Source organism: Somniosus microcephalus, chromosome 2, assembly GCF_052327205.1.
Source record: "Somniosus microcephalus isolate GS21.2 chromosome 2, FLI_Smic_1.0, whole genome shotgun sequence".
Classification (NCBI taxonomy): domain Eukaryota; kingdom Metazoa; phylum Chordata; class Chondrichthyes; order Squaliformes; family Somniosidae; genus Somniosus; species Somniosus microcephalus.
The window spans coordinates 30,270,119-30,295,539 of record NC_140988.1 but is presented as its reverse complement, the minus strand read 5'-3'; the positions used below and the strand labels follow the sequence as shown (position 1 = coordinate 30,295,539).

At 46.7% G+C, this 25,421-nt stretch overlaps 1 protein-coding gene across 9 annotated transcripts in view; it reads left to right on the top strand.

Annotated features, from left to right (window-relative positions):
* sclt1 (sodium channel and clathrin linker 1) overlaps positions 1-25,421 on the top strand; it is a 126,636-nt gene that overhangs the window by 12,933 nt on the left and 88,282 nt on the right. For 7 of the 9 annotated variants that reach the window (XM_086008448.1, XM_086008431.1, XM_086008383.1 and 4 more), the window contains exons 2-7: positions 3,361-3,451; positions 17,715-17,782; positions 19,965-20,017; positions 21,627-21,699; positions 21,803-21,858; positions 22,730-22,865. In XM_086008448.1, coding sequence (XP_085864574.1) covers positions 3,415-3,451; positions 17,715-17,782; positions 19,965-20,017; positions 21,627-21,699; positions 21,803-21,858; positions 22,730-22,865 — 423 coding nt within the window. In that variant the 5' untranslated portion in view covers positions 3,361-3,414. Of the gene's footprint in view, positions 1-1,306; positions 1,400-3,149; positions 3,452-17,714; positions 17,783-19,964; positions 20,018-21,626; positions 21,700-21,802; positions 21,859-22,729; positions 22,866-25,421 lie in introns of those variants that run through there. The other 2 variants (XM_086008402.1, XM_086008441.1) reach the window with 2 other exon arrangements.

The window sequence follows — 25,421 nt, the reverse complement described above, 5'->3', positions numbered from 1 at the left end:
TCTAATGCTGTTCATCTTTCCCAGCTCTCTATGCACCTTGCTTCTCCTCTCCGATGCTTCAACCTGGTTCCCTTCCCTCTGCCAAATTAGTTGAAACCCCCCCCCCCCCCCCCCCACAGCACTAGTTAACCTCCCTGCAAGGATATTGGTCCCAGCCTTGTTCAGGTGCAACCCATCCATTTTCTACAGGTCCCTCCTGCCCCAGAACTGGTCCCCATGCCCCAGGAATCTGAAGCCCTCCTTCCTGCACCATTTCTTCAGCCACACATTAAGCTGCTAGCATGTGGCACTGGGAGTAATTGAGAGATTACCACCTTTGAGGTCCTGCTCTTTAGTCTCCCCTCTAGCTCCTGAAACTCTCTCTCTATAGGACCTTTCCTCTTCTATCCAATGTCATTGGTTCCAACATGGACCACATCGTCTGGCTGTTCACCTCCTGCCCGCGTAGAGTGTTCTGCACCTGTTCTAGTTGACATAAAGCACTGCAAAATGGCAATGTTAAAACTTACAAATTTAATGATAAAATCAAAAATCTTTGCTATATTACAAACGCAGCAGAGTCTAAATGTAAGGGTGTAATCACCTCTGGAATCAGATGATAGTCATAAACCACTAGAGCTTCTCTTCTGCTTTGACTTATCCGGAGCCTTTGATTACATTGCAGTTTTGCAGTCACTTCCACTAGAGGGAGTTGTGAACTCTTGGATCTGGCTGGTGTGATCAAAGACTTTGGCCCAGATTTTACAGTGCTTCTGACAGCGGACACAGCGTATGCTGTCGGAAACCTTCAGAATGGCCCCTCAATTCCGGGTTTCCGCATGCACGAAAACCCGGACCTTGCGATGTGTCAAGTTTTGCTTGGACCGATCCACTGCATCTGCCACAAAATCACTTTCACTGGTGCATGCCCAACTACTGCCCAGCGAATGCCCACGAAACCCTTACGCTTGGTAAATGCAGGCGTAAAGCCTTTTACCAGCGTAAGGTTTAAAATAAATGTTAAAATAATTTTTTTTAATGATTTAAACATATGCGTACATTTAAAATTAATTTACGTAAATTGTGGCCCGTTTTAAAATTTTTCAAAAAATTACATTTTTATTTTAAATGCCTAATTAAAGGGTCTTTTAATTAATTTTGAACATGTGATCATTTCTTTTTATTTAAGTGGTAGGAAATTTTATTTATTTGTGGATTTCTATTATGTTTGTGGGGATTCTGTATGTAAATAGAATCCCCATAAGCATCATGGGAATCCCCCTTTTTGATTGGTTGGCCTAGCCTACATGATCCCAGGGATGCTTGCGAACTGCATGTGCACCTGGGATCTGTGGGCCTTTACGCAGGCGTACGCCTGCAGGCCCAGGACTGGAAGAATCCAAAGCTCCGGTGACACCAGGTAAGTTTGGATTTTTTTTTCGGTTCGGCGGTGTATACAAGCCCTTTTGAAAGCCACGATTGAATCTGCCTCCACCGCCCTCTCAGGCAGTGCATTCCAGATCCTAACCACTTGCTGTGTAAAAAAGTTTTTCCTTATGTCGCCTTTGGTTCTTCTGCCAATCGCCTTAAATCTGTGTCCCCTGGTTAAATTTTATCTGCCACGTGTCCGCCCATTCCCCCAGCCTGTCTATGTCCTGTTGAAGTCTATCACTATCCTCCTCACTGTTCACTATACTTCCAAGTTTTGCGTCATCTGCACATTTTGAAATTGTACCCTGTACACCCAAGTCCAAGTCATTAATATATATCAAGAAAAGCAGTGGTCCTGGTACCGAGCTCTGGGGAACACCACTATGTACCTTCCTCCAGTCCAAAAACTAACTATGGAAAAGGACCGAGTAAAAATACTTAATTGGAGGAAGGCCAATTTCAGTGGGTTGAGAATGGAATAAAAGGGACAGTGGCAGCATGGATACGGAATTGAGAAAGTTACAGGAAATAGAGAGTAGTGGTGAACTCCATTTTGGTCTCTAATCGGCCCCACCTCTCCTCTTACTACCTGTTTACTATTTATATGTCTTTAGAAGACTTTTGGATTCCCTTTTATGTTAGCTGCCGATCTATTCTCATACTCTCTCTTTGCCCCTCTTATTTCCTTTTTCACTTCCCCTCTGAACTTTCTATATTCAGCCCGGTTCTCACTTGTATTCTCAACCTGACACCAGTCATATGCCCCCTTTTTCTGCTTCATCTTACTCTCTTTTGTCATCCAGGGAACTCTGACTTTGGTTGCCCTACCTTTCCCCCTCGTGGGAATGTACCTCGACAGTACCCTAACCATCTCCTCTTTAAAGGCAACCCATTGCTCGATTACAGTTTTACCTGCCAAGCTTTGATTCCAGTTTACCCGGGCCAGATCCATTCTCAACCCACTGAAATTGGCCTTCCTCCAATTAAGTATTTTTACTCTGTCCTTTTCCATAGTTAATCTAAACCTTATGATAGTATGATCACTGTTCCCTAAATGTTCCCCGACTGACATTTTCTCCACTTGACCCACCTCATTCCCCAAAACTGGATCCAGCAATGCCTCTTTCCTCATTGGGTCGGAAACATACTGATCAAGAAAATTCTCCTGAACACACTTCAGAAATTCATCCCCCTCTCTGCCCATTACACTAGTACTATCCCAGTCTATATTAGGATAGTTGAAGTCCCCCATTATCACTATTCTATAGTTCTTGCACCGCTCTGTAATTTCCCTGCAAATTTGCTCCTCTATATCCTCCCCACTAGTTCGTGGCCTATAGAATACACCTAGAAGTATAATGGCACCTCTATTGTTTCTTAACCAGGGAGGCAACTTACCATCCTGGAATCGCATCTACGGCCGCAGAAACGCCTGTCTGTTCCCCTAACTATCGAATCCCCTATCACTATTGCTTTCCCGATCCTCCTCTCCACCCCCACCCCTGTACAGCTGAGCCACCCGTGGTGCCGTGGACTTGGCTCTGGCTGTACTCCCCAGGGGAACCATCACCCTCACCAGTATTCAGTTCTGAATACGGGTTAGAGAATGAATGTAGGTGCTTGTAAAAAGCTGGACTTCAGAAGAAAGTGTTTCCAATGGTTGCAGGGTCGATACCAGGTTTAAGGTGATTGGCAAAAGAACCATAGGCGACATGAGGTAATACTTTTTACACAACGAGTGGTTAGGATTTGGAATTCACTGCCTGATAGGGTGGTGGAAACAGATTCAATCATAGCTTTCAAAAGGGAATTGGATAATACGATTCTATGAAAGTGACACTAACCAAGAATGATGTAGCAGGCAATCAGTGGGACACACTTTTATATTTAGAAGTCTGGCAAACTTGCAACTTGCTTTTCTTTTTATTTTCAAAACTGGTATTTTTTCAGACCTCGGCTGGAATCTACAGTTTGGTTTTCTGAGACGCACCCTAAACAAAGAACATGGAAACACCTGAGGTAGACTTTCTGAGAGATCAAGGTAAATCTTATATGGCAGCAGAATAGTGTTCAGAAGAGTAAAATTCACTTCTGAGAAATATTTTATCCAGTGTGTATAAATGCATAGAGGTGCATAAAGATGTAATCCGTCAACTGTTTTATTTGACTTTATAATAAAGTAAAATTACAAATACATGTTACATGTGCCCTGAAATGCACATCAGGTTTGAAATAATCTCCTGGGCATTTTACTTTTTATTGTGCATCCACATGCTCAGATCTTAAAGAATATCCTAGTGGCTGAGACGCCCTGAGGAACTTAATGATGGGCAAGAGCTAACTAGAAGGATTAAAAGTCACATGTAGCCATAGCATAGGAAGTGATATTCACATGTCTCATACCATAGTGTTGTGAACATTATATAGTTGATTAATTCAGTGCCTTGTATATGTTGTAGTAAAATCAAACTAATTCTATAGCTTTAGAATGTAACAAACATTTACAGAACATTTACACTTTTACAGAAGCATCTTCGTCAGTGTAAAGTACTTTACTTGCAAATTTGTCTTTAACAAATCTCCTGCCTTTCTGTCTAATGACTTAGCTGGCTAATGCAGTGAGCCAAAGAGACCAAGAAACCCCCTAGCTTCGATCCTCTATACGCTGATTTCAGTCAGGGCCTCAGTGCCTGACTCGGATGTGCAAATCAGCAAGGGTACCTGCCCCTGATTGCTGTCCAGCGAGCCCTGCTGGGAATGTGTGTGTTGAACATTGACTGAGGACTGGATCTGGCTCTCCTGTGATGTCCCCCACAGCCACATAATTCCATCATTCTGAGCTGGGTTAAATTCAGGCCCCAGAGATGAAACAATAGTGAGCTAAACACACAGTCCCAAAGTAAAAGATCTTTGATGGATTGCCTGAGAGGTAATGGGTAAATACTTTGCACAGGAGGTACGTATCCAATATTCCCTTTAATATCTTGTACTGTCCTTAAATATTAAAAGGGAAGTAAATCCCAGTGGGGGTACTTTTTATAGCTAAATAGTCCACCATTTGAAGGGGAAAGTACCATTGTTACAAAAATTGTTTGATTTAAAAAAAATGATTAGTTGTCCGAGTTGGGTGGAGACCCTTGGGTTGGTTCTCAATCCCTGGCAGGTCTTCTCTGACTGACTAATTTATTAGATTTGTTTAAGGAAGACTACAGATCTAGTGGATGATTGGCAATTGGCCAATCTCAGAAAGGCATTTGACACCATCCCACATAAACTGATTTACAAGGTGCATGCACATAGGATTGATAGCAGAGTATTCAGCTAGATTGATATGTGGCTGGCAGAATGGTGGTGTGTGGGGAGGTGTCAGAGTAGAAACGGGTGACCAGTGGAATTCCACAGAGGTTGTTGTCCACAGAGGGGATGATAACTTTTATGTTGATCGTTTTGTATAATAATTATAAATGACTTGCGGGCACAATATTATCAAAGGTATTTTGAGTTTGTGAATGATACTAAATTAGGTGTACTGGCCAGTGATGCTAACCAATGTCCAACAGTCCAAAGGGTTATGGACGGGATCAGTCAATGCGCAGAGAGGTGGGTGATGGAGTTCAACACAAACAAGTGTAAAGTCATGAGATTGGAGAGAAGTGAGAATAATAAATGGCAATGTGCTCCAGTTAGTTAAGAAATCTGGGGGTTTTGATGGATGGGTTGTTAAAACAATCGGTTCAATGTTCACAGGCAGTGAAGAAAACAAATAAAATGTTGGGTTGTAGAGTTAAGGGTGTGATTTATAAGTCCAGGGAGATGATATTGAACGTGTATCTGCCCTTGCTGAGACTGCAGCTGGTGTACATTGTTCCATTTTGGTCTGCATTACAGGAACAATGCAGAATTATTGGCAGGAGTTCAGAGGAGGGCTGTGAGGCTGATTCTTGATCATAGAGGGACTAGTTATGTTTAGCTTGGGACTTTACTGTGTGGAGAACAGGAAGATGAGGGAAACTTAATAAAGCCCTTTAGGATTTCTGTGGATATGGAGAAATTGGATCCAGGAAAGTTATTCTGTTGGGCACAGGATTTGAGATCTGGAGGATACAGTTTACAGTTAAGAGTGTTAACAGGAAATAAAAAAATGTGTTTTTTTGTAAAGGAAGATAGTGATAGAATTATGGAACACATTACAAAACACATTACGAGTGGGGCTGATGGAACAGAAAGCCATGGCAGGTTTTAAAAGGGACTGGATAAATTCCTATTTGGAAAGGGAATTAGTTTGGGCTATTTCAGAATCATGGTAAGGAAACTGATGGGTGGTTTGGAAGGGGAGGCTGAATAGAATAGTGATCTTCTGCTCAAACATTACTACATTACTGTTGCTATGTTACAGCAGATAAGGAAAAAGATGAATAAACAAATAGATTTTATAGGCCTGGATTTTGCGGTAAAATAACAGTGAGGTTATCAGCGCTCACCGTTATTAAAGTGTAAATCTGACAGCAATTTCCAGTGCCCGCACGTGCGCAGTTAAACGTGGAAGTCAGGAAGTTGCTGTCCGAGTTGCCCTGGTCCTCCAGAGGCTTTGCTATACCGGTATCTTGCCCAGAGACTTGCAATTGAAACGCACGGAACAGCGTGCAGTTGTTGTACTTAGAGTAGGGATAATGGGCAGGTACACTAATTGGCAGGATATGACTAGTGATTTCCCACAGGGATCTGTGTTGGGGCCTCAACTATTCACCGTATTAACGGCTTAGATGATTGGATAGAGAGCCACATATCCAAGTTTGCCAATGACACAAAGCTAGGCGACATTGTAAGCAGTGTAGATGGAAGCATGAAATTATAAATAGATAAAATGACACGGCAAAACTGTGGCAAATGGATTTCAATATAGGAAAGTGTGAAGTCATCCAATTTGGACCTAAAAGGACAGATCAGAGTACTTTCTAAATGGTGGGGTCCATGTACAGGAAACTCTCTTTTAACCGGCACCTAAATATCCGGAAACCTCTCTTAACCGGCAAAATTCAGGAGTAGGTTCAGGTAAGTTTTACTGTATATTAGTGGCCGTGTAACCGGGGTTCCTGCACCTGTGGCCGTGCAACAGGGATTCCTGGATCTGTGGCCATGTAACCGGCACTCCTGCACAAGTGCCGTGTAACCGGGGCTCCTGCACTTGTGGCCGTGTACGGGGCTCTCATACCTTGGTAAGTATACCTCTCTGTAATCCGGACTTTTTGATCAACCGGCACCACGCCGGTCCCGTTGGTGCCGGATAAAAAAGAGTTTCCTGTACATAGATGGTTAAAATGTCATGGGCATGTACAGAAAATAATCAAAAAGGCCAATAGAATCCTGGCCTTTATATCTAGAGGACTAGAATACAAGGGGGTAGAAGTTATGCTACAGCTATACAAAGCCTGAGTTAGACCACACCTGGAGTACTGTGTTCAGTTCTGGGCACTATACCTTAGGAAGGATATATTAGCCTTGGAAGGAATGCAGTGTAGATTTACCAGAATGATACCTGGACTCCAAGGGTTAAATTATGAGGAGAGATTACACAAACTAGGGTTGTATTCCCTGGAATTTAGAAGGTTAAGGGCTGATTTGATTGAAGTTTTCAAGATATTAAGGGGAACTGATGGGGTAGATAGAGAGAAACTACTTCCGCTGGTTGGGTAGTTTAGGACTAAGGGGACATAGCCTAAAAGTCAGAGCCAGGCCTTTCAGGAGTGAAGTTAGGAAACACTTCTACACACAGAGTGGTAGAAGTTTGGAACGCTCTTCTGCAAACGGCAGTTGATGCTAGATCAATTATTAATTTTAAATCTGAGATTGATAGATTTTTGTGAACCAAAATTGTTATTAAGAGATATGGGGCAAAGGTGGATATATGATGTACTGGCCACGCTAGACGTGCTCCTATCTAGTCATCCAGCAAGTTAAACACTTATTCAAAATAATTCCTCTAAAGCCGTTTGCTGTTTTGAAGCTTTACTTGAACAAATTTGTGAAACTATAAACAAAGACAAAGTATGTTTTGTACATAAACTGAGTACTATACATTCGATATTACATAAGATATAAACATATTTACAACAGTAGAATAGACTAATTATATAACTAACTAACATTTGGACTCATTTCTGTAACTATCAAATATTAACCTTTTATAAACATAGGGCTGGATTTTGCTACGGGGGCGGGTTGGGGTCGTGTTCCCCACATTTCGTGTTTCCCACACGAATCCTGAACGATGTGGGAAATTGATGCAATTTTGATTTTATAGCCCAATTGATTCCCCACGTGTGGGAACCCCTAGCCGGAGAGCTTTTCAGGTGGGAAGCTCGCCTCCGATGACATCATCACTGCTGCTTCATTTAAGGGCTTCCACAAGCCTTGCTCACTTCAGCAGACTGCCAAGCTTCTGGCCCTGGCAGCTGCTGCTACCATCATCAATCATGGCGACACATCGGAGTAAGGCATCCCCCAGATTTGACGAGGCAGCCCTCCAGGCATTGGTGGAGGGAGCGACAGAGAGCAGGGAGGTGCTCTTCCCCTCCTCGGGGAGGAAGAAGCCACCCCAGCAAACCAAGGCTGTGTGGCTGAGGGTGGCAGAGCAGGTGAACGCCAGCTCGAATACCAGCAGAACATGGATCCAGTGTCGGAAACGCTTCCATGACCTTCTGCGCACTGGAAAAGTGAGTATGATGTTCCCATCACTCTTAATCTGATCCCCATTGCCTTTCCTCACCAGCTCTCAGCTTTACCAATCTCTTCCTCCACATCCCACTTGACACTGACATCCATGCACCCTTTCCCACTCCCTCTCTCTCTATGGTCACATTCACCTAACTAATGGACTATGCAGCCCTCACACTCCCTATCACTGTCATGCTATGAAAACAACTTACATCACATAGGGAGGGCTCTTGGTCTTGCCATCTCACTCCATCTTTCCTTCTAAGCATCTATGCCATCGATTCTCTACACTCACTCCTTCATTCTCGCTCAAACTCCACTTGTCTCCCCCATTGCAGGAAAAGAGAGCTCACAACCGAATAGAGCGAGCCAGGACAGGGGGAGGGGCAGCCTCCTTAGCCCAGCTGACCCCATGGGAGGAGGCGATCCTGGAGATCGTCGGCATCCAGGACGACACACAAGTGGGGGACGGAGAGACCGGTGCAGCAGAGCAAGCTGGTGACAGAAGAGTTTTCCAACTCTCTCAATTGCATTGCATGACTCGCTGATAATGACTTGGAAGCTCTAGCAGATGGACCTCTGATCATCTGCAATAAGCACTGTGCAGGTAACCCTGGCCTCTCATCTCTGACACTTTCCTTTACTCCCCCACAGGACCATCGCAAGCTCCCGTCTCCAGGACGCAGGAGGAGGTTCAGCCTCAGCATCCAGACTCCTCAGAGGAAGCTGCAACCTCAGGGCGCAGCGTCAGCAGAAGGCAACGCACCCAGCACCAGCGCAGACACTCACACCTCGGTGGGACCTTCGGGACATAGAGTAGTGTTGTCACCTGGTGTATCACAGCTCACAAGTGAGCCTCAGCAGATGGTGGAGACAGGGACAGCAGTGGAGAGTCCTAGTCGGAGGGCGCAGCACTCTCCCAGCTCGGCTCAGCTGCATGTCGACCCTCTGCCTCTGGGTCCATCCACAGTATCAGCGGTGATGGCACTCCAGGAAAATATGCAGGAGTCTCTGGCAGGTTTTGTCTCCAGGGTTGCTGCGAGTGTGGAGCGAATGGAGGAGTCCGTCGCTAACACGAGCAGAGCCTTTGTGGAGTCATTGGCGCATCAACGCATTACCACGGAAAGGATGGCAACCTCCGTGGAAAGGCTGGCTACGGCCATGGAGGAGATAAGTCGCGCGAGTGTTGAAAACATGGTGAGTGTTCAGACTAGACTGACATCTCTGGAGGAGCGATGGGCAGCTATTGAACAGAGAAACCAGACCTTCATGGCAGTCCCTCTGAGAAGGATTGCCAGTCCCAACACGGGTCCCCATGGCTCCCCTGATGTGCAGCAAGGTGCTCTCTCGCCACTTGCAAGCGCTGAGGGGGACCTGACCCATGAGAGGGATGATGGTGGCAGAGAACAAGGAGGTGGGGGCTCCTCTCCAAGCGCTCAAACTTCCATGCCACTGACAAGTCCTCGGTCAGAGCCCCACCTGAGTCAGCACCCAAGTGAGATCGGCGTCTCAACCCCTGCACAGCCGCAGGAGCAGCAGACTGTTGCGCAGCCCTTACAGGCTCGCAACCCCAGAGGACGCCCGCCAAAGGTGTCCAGACAGGAGCAGCAAGGAAGTGAGCAAGGGGCCTCCACATCTGCTGATGCCACTGGGGAACCACTACGTAGGAGCACGCGTAAGAGAAAGAAACTGCACAAATAGTCACAAGGGTAGTCACTTGGGTGGAATTTAATGTGTTATGGTTGAAAGCCATCAGAATAATGGTAATAAATCATCTGTTGGCTACTGCTGTAGTTGTGGCGTGTGTCATTTCGCGAATGGGACTTTCACTTTGAGGTCAGTATGGTGGTCACATCGCTGGAAGTCAGCTGGTTCCTGGCTATTGTCAGTGCTCAGGTAAAAGGATGCGAGGCAATAGTCCCTCATGGGCGAGGCTCAGCAAATCTGCCCAATATGAGCGCGTTCCTTGCATGCCGGCCACCAATGTTCTCGCGCACTGCTGCCGCTGGTTGATGAGCCTCTGCAAGATGTTCGTCTTCGCTCTCCTCCTCCTCATCTGAGGAGGATATGTCAGGAGCCACTTGGTCCTCGGCCATCTGCAAGCCACGACGCTGTGCCATGTTGTGAAGCACACAGCAAACCACAACGATTCTGGAGACCCTGGCTGCTGAGTATTGCAGGGCTCCACTTGATCTATCCAGGCATCTGAAGCGCATCTTCAGCAGACCAATGGTCTGCTCGATCATGGCTCTGGTGGAAAGGTGGCTGGAGTTGTAGTTCTCCTCCGCTGCGTTGGCTGGCCTCCTCAGCGGCGTCAATAGCCACGTCCTCAAGGGATAGCCCTTGTCTCCAAGTAGCCATCCGTTAAGTTGGTGTGGCGGACTGAATAGCGGAGGCACAGTAGACTGGCGCAGTATGAAGGAGTCATGGCAACTGCCAGGGTACTTGGCACAAACATGAAAAATTTCCTCCTTGTGGTCACACACCAGCTGAACGTTGAGGGAGTGGAAGCCCTTGCGGTTGACAAAAATACCAGGATTGCGATGGGGAGCCTTAAGGGCCACGTGTGCAATCAACGATGCCCTGCACCCTTGGAAAGCCTGCAAGATTAGCAAATCCAACCGCTCTCGCCATGACACTTGCTCGATCCTTGGTGAAATGGATGTGATTGTGCGCGATGGCAAAGAGGGCATCGGTTACCCGCTTGATGCAGGTGTGTGCGGCCGCCTGGGAAATGCCGCTGATGTCTGCCACTGATCCCTGGAATGAGCCTGAGGCAAAAAAGTTGAGTGCGATGGTGACTTTGACGGCCACCGATAAGGGGTGTCCAGTTGCTCCTCTGGGCTCCAGGTCTTGCTGCAGCATTACGCAGATGTCAGCCACTATCTCTCGCGAAAGTCGGAGCCGCCTTTGGCACTGCTGCTCAGACATGTTGAGGTAGCTGACCCTGCGTCTGTAGACCCTGTTTGGGGGGTATCTCCTGCGCCGACGGCCTTCCATGCGCTGGCCCCTTCTGGCCTGTGCATCCTCAGGTGGGGCAGCAGCAGCTTGGCGCAACTGTTGTTGCTGCTGCTGTTGGGCGGCCTCATGTAATATCCAGAAGGGCAGGACAAAAATGGCTCCCATGCTTCTGGTAGATGCCTCAGTTGAGGAAGCGCTCAGTGAAGGTGGCGAGAGGGGTTTCCCAGGAGGTCACACTGGAGATGGTTGTCAGGCTGCAAACTTCCAGAGCTGTGGGTATGCCTTCTGAAAGATCCCCCAGACCTGAGAGAGCAAAGTTATGCCACCTGCAATTAAAGCCTGTTCAAATCTGCCATTTAATGGTTGAGCTGCAGCTGCTACTCCGCAAGCCAGTTGTGCTCCCGCCAGGTTTCAGATGTGTGTTTCCCGCCAGGTTTCAGATGTGTGTTTCCCACCAGGCGTGTTTCACGTGGGAAAACGAGTAAACTTGCAAGTGGTTAGGAAAATGGGATTATAGAGCCAATTGAGGGTTTGTTAAGGGCCTTAAGGGCCTATCCCGCCTCCTGGAGTCGGGACCAGCAGACACGAATTTAGGAAAATTGCATGGAGGCGGGTTTGGGCCCGCACGCCAGTTTTGCGATTTTTATCCCCCACACGCCTCCAATCCTGCCTCCCCGGCCCTAGCAAAATCCAGCCCATAGTGTTATCAAAATACTACTCTGACAACGTTGCTATTATGCTAACAAACAAAGATACTCACAGATATTGCGCTTGGCCTAACATAGAAGATCAGATTACATTGGATTGTGAATCCCTCATGGATTCTCCATTACTCAAGCCAGGTTCTTCCTGGAATTCCACTTCCTGGGATTCTACTTCCTGGCTCACACAGGAAGAAAGGTCAAATGACCTCTCCTCCCACACAAACACTGCTAACACATAACCACCACCAGAGGGTGCTATCTGCATATAAAATGGTCCATAAGTCCAGAACATATGGAGTTTGGTCACAGATCAGCCATGATCTCATTGAATGGTGGAACAGGCTTGCGGGGATAAATGGCCTACTTACGTGATAGATACCCAGTAAACTCGCCAGAAAAAGTTGGGGCTTGTCCATTCCAGTGTAAGTAAATTTTTAACAGCACGATAAGTCTTAATTACTGCCAAACAACCTCTCTGGCATTGAAAATTAACTTTTACAAGTGTGCAGCCTCATTCCTTCAGATTTTAATTATTGTTGTGTGGTAAAACCACCAATGAACTCCTGTACAAATGAATAACTGTCTTTAAAGCAATGTTACAGCACCTATGTCCGTTTGCTGAGTGTAAACAAGCTTTCTGTAAAAACCCTGAAACGACGCGATGATGTCATCACGTTGGTCACGTGGTGCCCCGAGTGGCGGGAAACGTGATGACGTCAGAGATGGGAGGTTCTGAGTTCAGACCTTGTGGAACAAGCTACTGTATAGACCTGTTTGCTGTTGCTCCTGCATGTTTTTGTTTTGTTCACCAGTTTAATTAAATTCGGTTAATTTACTGAACTGACTCGACCTCAGTGATTTAGATAGGAATCGGTTGATTCCTACATTGGTGACCCCGAAGCTTCGCGGACGATTTTCGCAGAGGCAAGCTCGAGAACAAGATGGATGTAAATGCAGCGAGCTTGACGCTCCCTCAATTTTGGGAACAACAGGCAGCCTCCTGGTTCGTTCAAGCGGAGGCTCAGTTCCAACTGCGAAACATAGTGCTGGATCAGACCCGTTACCTGTATGTGGTCTCCGCACTGGACAGCTTGACGGCTTCCCGCATTATCAGCCTGCTGGAGACCCCGCCCGTGGAGAACAAGTACGAAACGCTCAAGGCGCACCTCATGCAAGTATTCGGTCTCACAAAGGCGGAGCGCGCACGATGCTTGCTTGCACTCCCCGGCTTAGGCGATGCTAAGCCTTCCGAGTTGATGAGCCACATGCTCACCCTCCTCGGGTCTGAGCCGCAGTGTTTTATATTTCGTGAACTGTTCCTGAGCCAGCTCCCTGAGCAGGTACAAGCAGCCCTGGCCAGGTCGACGGCTACGGACGCTGTGGCGCTCGCGGCCAAAGCCGACACCATTTACGCGGTGATGCAACAGTATTGTGCCACCTCGACGCGCCCCGCCTCCAAGAACCCCGCCTCAGCACCTCCACAGACCGGCCTTTGCTACTACCACGCCCGTTTCGGTCAGAAAGCCAGATGCTGCCGACCCCCGTGTAAATCCGTGCCGCCGGCACCGAGAAAGCAGCAACACCGATTGCGCGACCGGAAGGGAAGCCCCGAGGTCGGTTTCGCCTCCACAATGACAGTTGGTGATTCCGGGAAATTGTTGTACATCACCGACTCCATTTCGGGCCGGCGTTTCTTATGCGACACGGGTGCTCAGTGCAGCATCCTCCCCGCTTCGGTCTCGACGTCCGATCTGGGCGGCGCGGTCCTCCACTACAGGCCGCCAATGGCAGCGCCATCCGTACGTACGGGAAGCGGCGTATCCGATTGTGTCTCGGCGGCCAACTCTTCCACTGGGAGTTTATCACTGCCACGATACCACTGGCAATCCTCGGTGCCGATTTTTTTCTGCATGCATGACCTACTGGTCGACGTACGTAATCGCCGCCTGATCCATGCCGCCTCACGAGCCCCCATCCCCTGTTTTCGGGGCTCCGGCGCGACCCACGCGGTTGCCCGCACCGAGTCGCCGCCCGACGAGTTCACCCGCCTGCTCAAGGAATTTCCGGAGCTCGCTCGACCCACTTTCTCTGAGACGACCGCCAAACACGGTGTTGAACACCACATAATGACGACTGCCACCCGGTTTACGCCCGAGCTCGGCGATTAGAGGCCAGTAAACTCGAGGCCGCGAAGGCGGAATTCGCCACTATGGAGCGGTTGGGCAGCGTTCGCCGATCTGATAGTCCCTGGTCGTCTCCGCTACACATCGTGCCAAAGCCCGGCGGTGGGTGGCGGCCCTGTGGTGATTATCGGCGCCTCAACGAGGTCACAACTCCAGACCGGTACCGTATATTCAAGATTTTTCCGCCCATTTGACCAGCACGTCGTGGTTCTCCAAGATCGACCTTGTCCGCGGATACCACCAGGTGCCCGTCCACCCTCAGGACGTCCAGGAAACGGCGGTCATTACCCCATTTGGCCTCTTTGAATTTTTACGGATGCCTTTCGGGCTTAAAAATGCGGTGCAGGCGTTCCAACGCCCCATGGATTCAGTGCTCCGGGACCTCAAATTCCTTTTCGTATACCTCGATGACATCCTTGTCGCCAGCGCATCAAAGGAGGAACACCTGCGTGTCCTTTTCCGTCGTCTCCAGGAGCACGGCCTTATAGTTAACCCAAACAAGTGCCAATTTGGACTGAGGCAGATCGATTTTCTGGATCACCGCGGAAGGGGCACTGCCACTCGGGGCGAAAGTGGCAGCCGTCGCGGCGTTCCCACGGCCGCAATCCGTCAAGGCGCTCCAAGAATTCCTCGGCATGGTAAACTTTTACCATCGCTTTGTCCCCTGGGCCGCCCAGCTCATGCGGCCGCTCTACGAGGCACTCCGAGGGAAACCGGGGAAAGAACCGGTGATCTGGTCGTCGGTCATGGACCGCGCATTTGGGGACATGAAGGAGGCCCTCGCCAATGCGACGATGTTAGCGCACCCGCTGCCCGGCGCCACCATCGCGCTCACGACAGATGCGTCGGACTACGCCGTTGGCGCCGTGCAAGAGCAATGGGTCGACGGGGCATGGCAACCGCTGGCGTTTTTTAGCCGCCAGTTACGTAGTAACGAACGTAGCTATAGCACACTTGACCGAGAGCTGTTGGCGTTGTTCCTGGCCATCCGCCACTTTCGTTTTTTATTGGAAGGACACCAATTCGTCGCTTTCGTGGATCACAAGCCCCTGACGTTTGCCATGGCCAAGACGACTGAGCCGTGGTCGGCCCGACAGCAACGGCAACTCACTTTCATCTCCGAGTTTACCACTGACATCCGTCATGTGGCCGGCAAGGACAACGTGGCTGCCGACTGCCTTTCGCGTGCAGCCGTCCAACTGGGTCTCGACTATTCACTAATGGCGGTCGACCAAGCGGCTGACCCGGAGATGCGCGCTTTCCGTTCCGATTTGTCCGGCCTGCGGCCAGTGGATGTACTTTTCCACTCAGACAGCACATCCTTACTCTGCGATGTCTCCCTGGGAGACCCACGCCCGATCGTTCCGTCATCCTGGCGCAGGAAAGTCTTCGATATCATGCACAACCTCGCCCACCCGGGTGTGCGGGCTTCACAGAAGTTGTTAGCATCCAAGTTTGTCTGGAGGGGAATGCGAAAAGATGTGCGCGACTGGGCCAACGCCTGTGTCGTGTGCCAGAGAACGAAGGTGCAGCGCCATGTTAAAGCTCCTGTCGCGGTTTTCGAGGTACCGGAGTGGCGATTCGATCATGTTTATATCGACCTCGTGGGCCCACTACCATCGTCATAAGGGTTCACGCATCTGCTGACGATCGTCGACCGTACCACCAGCTGGCCGGAGGCCATTCCATTGACGCCCACCACCTCCGCGGACGTCGCCCAGGCTTTTCTTTCGTCCTGGGTTTCCCGTTTCGGCGTGCCGTCTGACATTTCATCGGACCGCGGGCTGCAGTTCTCCTCTGCTTTGTGGAACACCGTGGCTTCAGAATTGGGCGCCAAGCTCCATCGCACCACGGCTTACCACCCGCAGGCCAATGGGTTATGCAAACGCTTCCATCGTTCTCTGAAGGCATCGATGCGGGCCACCCTCCAAGGGACTGCGTGGATGGATAAGTTGCCATGGATGATGCTCGGGTTGCGCACAGCGCCTAAAGACGACCTGCAGGCGTCGGTCGCCGAACTGGGCTACGGCCAGCCGCTCAAGGTCCCCGGCGAGTTTCTCCCGTCGCCGGCGCGTCCGTGGTCCGCCAGTGAACAACTGGAGGCTCACCGAGCCGCGGCGCACGCTTTCCGGCCCATTCCGACTTCACAGCATGGACTGCCTGCGTCACATGTTCCGCCAACGCTCATGAGGGCTAAATTCGTTTTTGTACGGCACGATGCCCATCATAGTCCCCTCATGCCTCCATACACGGGCCCCTTCCGGGTACTGAAGGCGGGCGCCAAGAGTTTTCTGGTAAACGTCGGCGGGACGCCCGACTACATTTCCGTGGTCCGCCTCAAGGCTGCACACCTGGACCTCGGCCAGCCAGTCGAAACAGCGCAGCCACCGCGTCGTGGGCGACTGCCCGCGGCCGCTATGCCTGGCCCATCGGCCCCGCGGCCCAGCTCCTTTACTGCACCATCCATTCCTCTCCGGGAATATCGGAGTCGCTCCGACAGGATTGTCCGACCTCCTCTGCGATTGACTTTGATGATTAAAGACACTTCTGGGAGGGTGCATGAGGTAAAACCACCAATGAACTCCTGTACAAATGAATAACTGTCTTTAAAGCAATGTTACAGCACCTATGTCCGTTTGCTGAGTGTAAACAAGCTTTCTGTAAAAACCCTGAAACAACGCGATGATGTCATCACGTTGGTCACGTGGTGCCCCGAGTGGCGGGAAACGTCATGACGTCAGAGGTGGGAGGTTCTGAGTTCAGACCTCGTGGAACAAGCTACTGTATAGACCTGTTTGCTGTTGCTCCTGCATGTTTTTGTTTTGTTCACCAGTTTAATTAAATTCGGTTAATTTACTGAACTGACTCGACCTCAGTGATTTAGATAGGAATCCGTTGATTCCTACAGTTGGAGATTTTTTTTAATTAAAATTTTTTTCAACTTTTTCTTTGTCTCTCCTCTCTCAATCAATCTTGCTTTCCCTCTCCATTTTGCTTTCTGTACATGATTTGCCATTGAATTAAATAAACACTTCCTGGTTCAGACTCTGCACGCCTCATTAATAATTCTTCAATCTGTTTGCTTAAGGAGATACAGTTGCTTGCCCTGTTCACACAGGTCCCAGATGCTCTGTAGAGGGCATTGCGCCAAAATGTTCCCGCAAGTTCCAGTGCAAAACCCCATAGAAAGTCTGTGGACAAGTGTAAGTGTAATGAACAGCGAGCGCCATTCGTTCGCCGCTGACTGCAAAATCTGGGCCATAGTATTTCTTTTACGTAAAGCAAATTTAAAAAAGGAAACCAAACTAGTTAATAGCAAAAACAGGGTCTCAAGTATAAATATATATTTACAGTGTACTTTTGTCCTATCCTCTAGTTTAGTTTCCCTTATAACCAATTTTAAAAACTTAAGAAAGTGAAGTAATTCCTTTTGTTACCTTGACTTTTTTTTTACTATTTAATTTACTTTTATTTTTTATGTACACAGGCTTTGTAGAAGGTGCGAATTTTGAATCACGTTGTTTAACCATAAGTTTTAAAAGGTAAAGATATCTTGGAAAACTAGGTAACCTGAATAAGTGATCAGTGTTCTCCGCATAGGAGTTCAGTACCTTCTAAGTTAAGAGAAGCAGTATTTGTCCTTGGGTAGGTTCTAATGGGAAGATGTTCTACATAGGATACCGTAAGAATAAGAAAGTTTGAAGATGATATGAAATGTTGACTTCCATTTTGTTTCCTATAGTTCATCGGTTAAATGCTGTGCTCAGCCAGTATCAAGCAGCACAGCTGCCCAGATCTGCTGTTGGTCAGGTACAGTCATTTCCAAAATTATATTTTCCAAATGTTTTGCTATGTTCACCTGTTAGGATTTTTATATATATTTTTAAATGCTACTGAAAGATTTCTGTAACCGGGTTGGAATTGCACTCTTTATCTAGCTACCACACAAGTTCTGTATTGTTTCAGTTTTTATTGTGCCATGTAATTGGCAAAACTTCAAATATTTGATGGCAGATCTCAGTTCTTTTCTTCCCTATGTATGGCATACTGTTAACTCTTTAGGGGGTTATTGTCACCAGCTTCCCCCCCCCCCCCCCATCCCCACTTCCACCCACCCTAAAGAGAGTGAGACACCAGTTATTCAACCGGTTAACTACAGAACTTCTCACGATGAAATATCAGAAAGTTGAATGCTTGTACATTATCTTCTCACTGGGAAATATCGTCAACTGGTTTTGTACAAAGTCACTGTGGCTGCTTGAACTTCGGATAACTCTTTAAATGAAGAAAATGTTTTATGTCAGAAACTGGCAAAATGTTGACGACCTGATTTTTATTGATGCTGGAGCAAGTATAATTATATCTGTTTTGCAGATAACGCACAATTTGCTATTGAAAAATGGTACTGAAATTCAAGTACATGTTAAGTGCAAAATTTTTTACAAAGAGGCAAAAGTGTATGTTCAATATGGAATAATTATGGTATGAATATTTTGCCTTTTTTGTAAAAGACTGCTGTAAGTAGTGGACAAATGAGCAAAACAATATAAAAACTTTTTTTTGGAGTATTTACTTTCCAATAAAGAGCATGTGCATTCCTCCCCCCTCCTGCGTATTCATTCGTAGGTTATAGTTCAAATCTCAGTCTGACAGACTGTTTATTCCTCCGTTATCTGAAGACTAGGGGATACAGGAGAGCTCATGTCATTTCCAGCTTCCAAATTATAGTAACAAGAGTGTTCTGTTCAACCTCCAGAAATCCAGATTTCTTTGGGAGTGAAACCAGCAATTTAAATGAGCAACTCAAAAATCAGGTTACACTGGCTGAGTTAGGGTCAAATTATAATGCAAATCTGGCATTCTTTTGAATAGTAAACATATCGGCCGGAATTTTCTCCGAAAAAAAAAAAAAAAAAGGTGGGTTTGGAGTGTGGGGGCAGTTAAAGAGTTAAAAATGGGATTCCCGTCCTGATCCCGCCCACTTCTGGTTTTGCCAGAGGCGGGACGGGCGACCAACCCGCTCCCAGGGGACGTTACCTCACTTTAAATATTGTAATGAGGCTGGAAGCCTCTTTTTCCGCGTACATTTTGTGTTTAACTGCCTGTGGATGGTTTTCACACTTCGTGAAAACCGGCAGTTAAACAGAGGCGGGGATTGCTGCATCCAGGAGGTAAGTGGTGACGTAAGAAAACTACTAGGCACTTGGTCTAAGCGTTAAACAAAGCTTTAATCAACTGTTCTACAACATGGAGGTCTAGTTGTCCCCTTCACTAGTTCCTGTTAATGTCCTGCGCAAGCTGGGCCCGTGCCAGGGTATTTATACTCTCCCTGGACAGCACCACCTGTAGGCCGCTCAGTATTATTTCATAAGTCTTTCTTTTCATGAATGACTGATTCATGTCAAGTGGTTTTATACCTACCTCCTGGATTCAGGGTCCCGACCATACCCACGATTGGAGAACCCCCCCCACACGAGGCCTCCGATTTCCCCCCCCCCCCCCCCCCCCCCCCCCGCCAACGAACACGATCCTCCGGTGGCAGGGCCCCGATCATCTCTTTTTTCACCCTCCCCCTGACCCCTGCTGATCCTCTCACTCACCCACCCATCCCCCTGCCCCCGATCCCTAACCCCGGCCGATTGCTGACCCCCGTCCCGCGATCCCTCCTTGGACCAGCCCCTCACTTCTGAGGCCTACCTGCCCGCAGCCAGCCAGCTTCTCAATCTGCTGGCTGCGGGCAGGAATCCGAGGCCTCACATTCACTCAGGCTCTGCTGTTAAAGTTGGTAGGGCCTGCGGGAAACCCGGCCTCCCAGGTTTCCCACCAGCCTCGGAGGCCCCCCGCCCGAACCCGCCTCCCTTGAGAAAATTCCGATCATCGTATTTGAAAATCATGGCTGGGAGTTGTACAGTCCTACTGGGGAAGGCTCATTGTGTGAAGGGAAAAATACTTTGACACATCAATTCCATATTTGTATTTTCTGTTGAACTAGGTTGGGCAGTTAAGTGAACATGATTCTCCAGCACCCTGGCTCATAGACAAGTGGTAAGGATCATCTTGGTGTATTATGTTGGTGGTCCTTAGATCTTGTTCTTGCAATTTGTTATTCAAATTATGAAAATTTTGATGCTATCAAGTATTTAGGAACATAGTTGTGTTCATGAATAAGTCTTCAAATTTTATACTTGATTTCTAGTAAAATATTGGCCCATATTTTCTGATTGCAGGCCTCCCGCCCTTACCTGAGGGCTCCCGGGACACGCACAGTTCCGATGCTGGGTCTCACCAAACTCCAAGTGCGCAGGGCCCACGTATTCCAGAGGCGCAGGTAGTTCGCAGCGTCCCTGGGATCACGTGGGCCATGGGGAGCCAATCACAGAAGGGAATCTCCCTTCATACATTTGATAGGAAGATCAATGAAAAAACATAGTAAAACTTTAAATACATTTTTTTTAAATCACATTTTTAAAATGACTTGAAATTACAATAAATTAAGTATTTTAAACAAAAATTTTAGTTTTGAAAAAAATAAAGTATTTTACAGGGCTAAAAATAAACTTACATGAAACTCTCGATTTACCGGCACCTAAATAACCGGAAATCTCTGTTAACCGGCAAGATTCAAGAGTAGGTTCAGGTAAGTTTTACTTCATATTAGTGGCCGTTCCTGGATCTGTGTAATGGGGTTCCTGCACTTGTTGCTAAGCAACAGGGACGATTGGTCTGTGGCTGGGGTTCCTGCACTTGTTGCTAAGCAACAGGGAAGCCTGGATTTGTTGCTGTGTACGGAGCTCTCGGACCTTTTAACTATACCTCTCTGTAATCCGGACTTTTTGATAAACCGGCACCACGCCGGTCCCGTCGGTGCCGGATAAAAAAGAGTTTCCTGTACCTTTTTTTAAAGTGAAATTTTTTAAAAAGCTTTTTTTACTCTTATCCTGGTAAAAACAGGCCTTACGCCTGCTTTTACCAGGCATAAGAATTGTAAGGGTTTTCTGTGGACGGAGGGTCTCCAAAAAGCAGAACTATCTGCCCGCAGAGGCCCTTCTCCAGGGCAGCCGGAGGATCTGTCAAGAGGATTCTTGACGGATCGGAAATGCCGGTTTTCAGCGCATGCGCAGTGCATGCCTGAAACTGGCATTTCCGATGTCCCTACACAGCGCATACCCACCCGTAGGGATCGGAATATCCGGCCCATTAGATTTTTATATTTGATCATCATACCACATACTATTTAAACTTGCTAAACTGCGAGTGTCCCAGTATTCTGTTTTTTCAACTTGCTCCATCATCCAGCCAGAGAAAATCGCTAAGACTGTGTTTCTTTCATAAGTTTTCTATTCTCTGAAATCAAGTGAAAAATGTGATTATCCCTAAAACCATACTGTCGAAACCAGCTAAAGAATGCTGTGTGATGCAAAGGAAACCTACGGAGAAGGAGGACAGGACTTTCAAATGAAGGAGGAAAATTATGTTAAAGCCTTGATACCTGCTGACGATTCAGCTCTTTTCTCTAAATCTATAATTAGTAACCAGTCTGTTGTTAAAGCCTCAAGATAGGTTTCATTAGTAATTGATGATTTTCGAAGAAAGTTTAACAGTGTTTAATTTACTCATGTTTTATGTTTGTACCTTCTCACCTTTTCTCTGGCAGCCTTATGGCACCTCTTATAACCGAATATGACAAGCAGATGCAAAAAATGAGTGAACAGTTGCATTGTCACCAGGTAAGAACACCTGAGCCTTGCTTTGTTTTAAAAGTTGGTGATTTCCTTGAAAAGTTTACAGATCTGTTTTCTAGCAATGCCTATTTTTTAAATTTAACAATAGATTCATATGAATGAGATGAAGTTAAAGCTTGAAGATGTTGTAAGAGAAAATGAAAGGTGAGATTATCCTACTTTTAAGGTTATAATTATTATAAACTGTAGGCAGGTGCTGGTTGCTTGCTTCAGTAAGGTGTGTCTTTGAATTGATGCAGATTAAAATATAAAATGTGAATCGTGCATGTAAAATCACTTTAGCAATTCCGATGGAATTTTTTCCAAGGGACTGAGTGGTGTGGTGGGCTCAAGTGCTATACTTTCACCTCCCGAGACCTAGGTTTAAACAAACGCAGACATATGGGATAAAAGTTTCCATTTTTTCCTTTGCCACCCACCAGCCCTGAAAGTGCTGACTTTGTCCACAGTAGGGTTCTGTGGAGATGCTGGTAGCCATCCAATAACTCGGCCAAGTAGCCATTCGTCGCGTGTAAGCTTTGCCATCGAGTGTCAGCAGGCCAATACACAGTGGAGGGCATCACAGTCAAAGCCAATCCTGGCCTCACCTGGTATTCGCAAGTGCATTTTCTAGCATTGTTCACCACATAATCAGGGGCCAGGAACCCAAGTTCATTTTCTCCTTCCCTAACCCAGAGGTACTGGGCCAATTGTCCATTTGGTGTTCTGGCTGACATCGATGTAAACTGGAGACTGAACCCAGGGCCTTTTGATTGGTACACCTGCTTACTACACATATTTAGTAGGTGGTAGTGCTTTTACCTACTAAGTCATTGAGTGCATTAATGCAGTGAGAGGTTCTGGACTTGGACCTGGGGTTTTCTGGACCAAATTTAACCTTTCTGATAAATTCACTGTGCATAACCGAGACAATTTATGCAAGTTATTATGAAATTAGTTGGCTATGCCTCATACCAAAAATTAGGTATTACACTATTTTCTAACTGGTCCACTTTTATAATTGGCTGTGCTACAGGTTGCATGCAGAGTTACAGGAGACCATTGAAAAACAGTTGGAGTCCCTACCCGCTGGTGCAGGTATTGTTGATGTTGACTTTACAGAAGAAGTGGTGGTGAGAAACCTAAAGGAACAGTTACACCTAGCCAATAGGGTAGGTGATGAGGAACAAAGTGACACACTTCTCAACCTTCAATAATGTTTAGAACAGTATTTTAACATTCAAAATTTTTTTTTATAACCTTCAGGACAGAACTGCTTTAGTCATAACAATAAGGGGTTTGACTGAAGCACAAAGTATAGCCTCAAAATTTAGTCATCTAGAAGCTGGAATATACCATAGTGTGGGACTGGAGTCACATGTAGGCCAGACCGGGTAAGGGTGACAGGTTCCATTAGTTTGAAAGTGCTAAGCTGAACATTAATGAACCAATTGGGTTTTTACGACAATCTGGCAGCTTTCATGGTTATTTTTCTCGTGCTATCCCACAATTTACCGGAATTATTGAATTCAATTTCACAACTTGCCATTGTGGGATTTGAACTCTCAAGCTCTGGGTTACTAGTCCAGTACCATAGCAACTAGGCTACTGTAGTGAATTCATGATTGCACACTCAACCAGTTGGAGGACCATAAATCATTAATTTATTGATGTAAATGAAAGCTCTGAGTGTTTTCTCATTTGGAAAAGACTGCCATGTCCCTTAGTGTCTTTTTTCTGGAATTGCTAAGCTGAAAATGTGCTTGATTAGAAATCTATCTGATTTACAGTACAACTGTGTTATTGTCACAAGTCACAAAAATAGAAAGCCAAATATGATTTGAATGAACAGTTCTTATTTTGCATGGCTCCATACTCCCAAGCATGTGCACAGTGCAGAAGATTACAGTTCATAGTAACATTATTATTTGAAGATGGAATATCATGTATGAGGAATTAAGTTGCTTTACAAAGATTTCAGGCTTGCTGTGTTCTATACACTAAATGTGTTTTATTTGTGAAACTGATCTCTGTTAATGGAGTGTTTTACATAAGAACATAAGAACATAAGAAATAGGAGCAGGAGTAGGCCAATCGGCCCCTCGAGCCTGCTCCGCCATTCAATAAGATCATGGCTGATCTGATCCTAACCGCCAATCCACTATCACAGAACCATCTCCTGAATCTAACAGAATTAGACACACGAAATAGGAGCAGGATCAGGCTACACGGCCCCTGGGCCCGCTCCGCTACCCACAGGGCCATGACCGATCCGAACCTAGACTCATGTCCAAATTCCTGCCCGCTCCCTGTAACCCTTAATTCCCTTTACTTCTAGGAAACTGTCTATTTCTGTTTTAAATTTATGTAATGATGTAGCTTCTACAGCTTTTTGGGGCAGCATATTCCATGGACCTACCACCCTCTGAGTGAAGTAGTTCCTCCTCATCTCAGTTTTGAAAGAGCAGCCCCTTATTCTAAGACTATGCCCCCTAGTTCTAGTTTCACCCATCATCGGGAACATCTTCCCCGCTTCCACCCGATCCAACCCCTTCACAATCTTATATGTTTCAATAAGATCACCTCTCATTCTTCTGAACTCCAATGAGTAGAGTCCCAATCTACTCAACCTCTCCTCATATGTCCATCCCCTCATCCCCCGGGATTAACCGAGTGAACCTTCTTTGTACTGACTCGAGAGCAAGTATGTCCTTTCTTAAGTATGGACACCAAAACTGTACGCAGTATTCCAGGTGCGGCCTCACCAATACCTTGTACAACTGAAGCAATACCTCCCTATTTTTATATTCTATCCCCCTAGCAATGAAAGCCAACATTCCATTGGCCTTCTTAATCACTTGCTGCACCTGCATACTAACCTTTTGAGTTTCGTGCACCAGGATCCCCAGATCCCTTTGTACTTCAGTACTTTCCAGTTTCTTGCCATTAAGATAATAACTTGCTCTACGATTTTTCCTGCCAAAGTGCATAACCTCACACTTTCCAGTATTGTATTCCATCTGCCAAATCTCTGCCCACTTACTTAGCCTGTCTATGTCCCCTTGCAGGTTTTTTATGTCCTCCTCACTCACTACTTTCCCTCCCATCTTAGTATCATCTGCAAACTTTGATATGTTACACTCGGTCCCCTCCTCCAAATCGTTAATATAGATTGTAAAGAGTTGGGGACCCAGCACTGACCCCTGCGGAACACCACTAGTTACTGATTGCCAGTCTGAGAATGAACCATTTATCCCAACTCTCTGCCTTCTGTTAGATAGCCAATCCTCTATCCATGCCAGAATATTACCCCCAATCCCGTGATTTTTTATCTTAATCAATAATCTTTTGTGTGGCACCTTGTCAAATGCCTTTTGGAAGTCTAAATACACTACGTCCACTGGTTCCCCTTTATCCACCCTATATGTTACTTCCTCAAAGAACTCCAGCAAATTTGTCAAACATGACTTCCCCTTCATAAAACCATGCTGACTTTGTCCTATTAAATTATGATTATCCAAATGTCCTGTTACTGTCTCCTTAATAATGGACTCCAAAATTTTACCTACCACAGATGTTAGGCTAACCGATCTATAGTTTCCAGCCTTCTGTCTACTGCCCTTTTTAAATAAGGGTGTTACATTTGCAGTTTTCCAGTCTGCTGGGACCTTTGCTGAGTCCAGGGAGTTTTGGAAAATTATTACCAATGCATCCACAATCCCTACCGC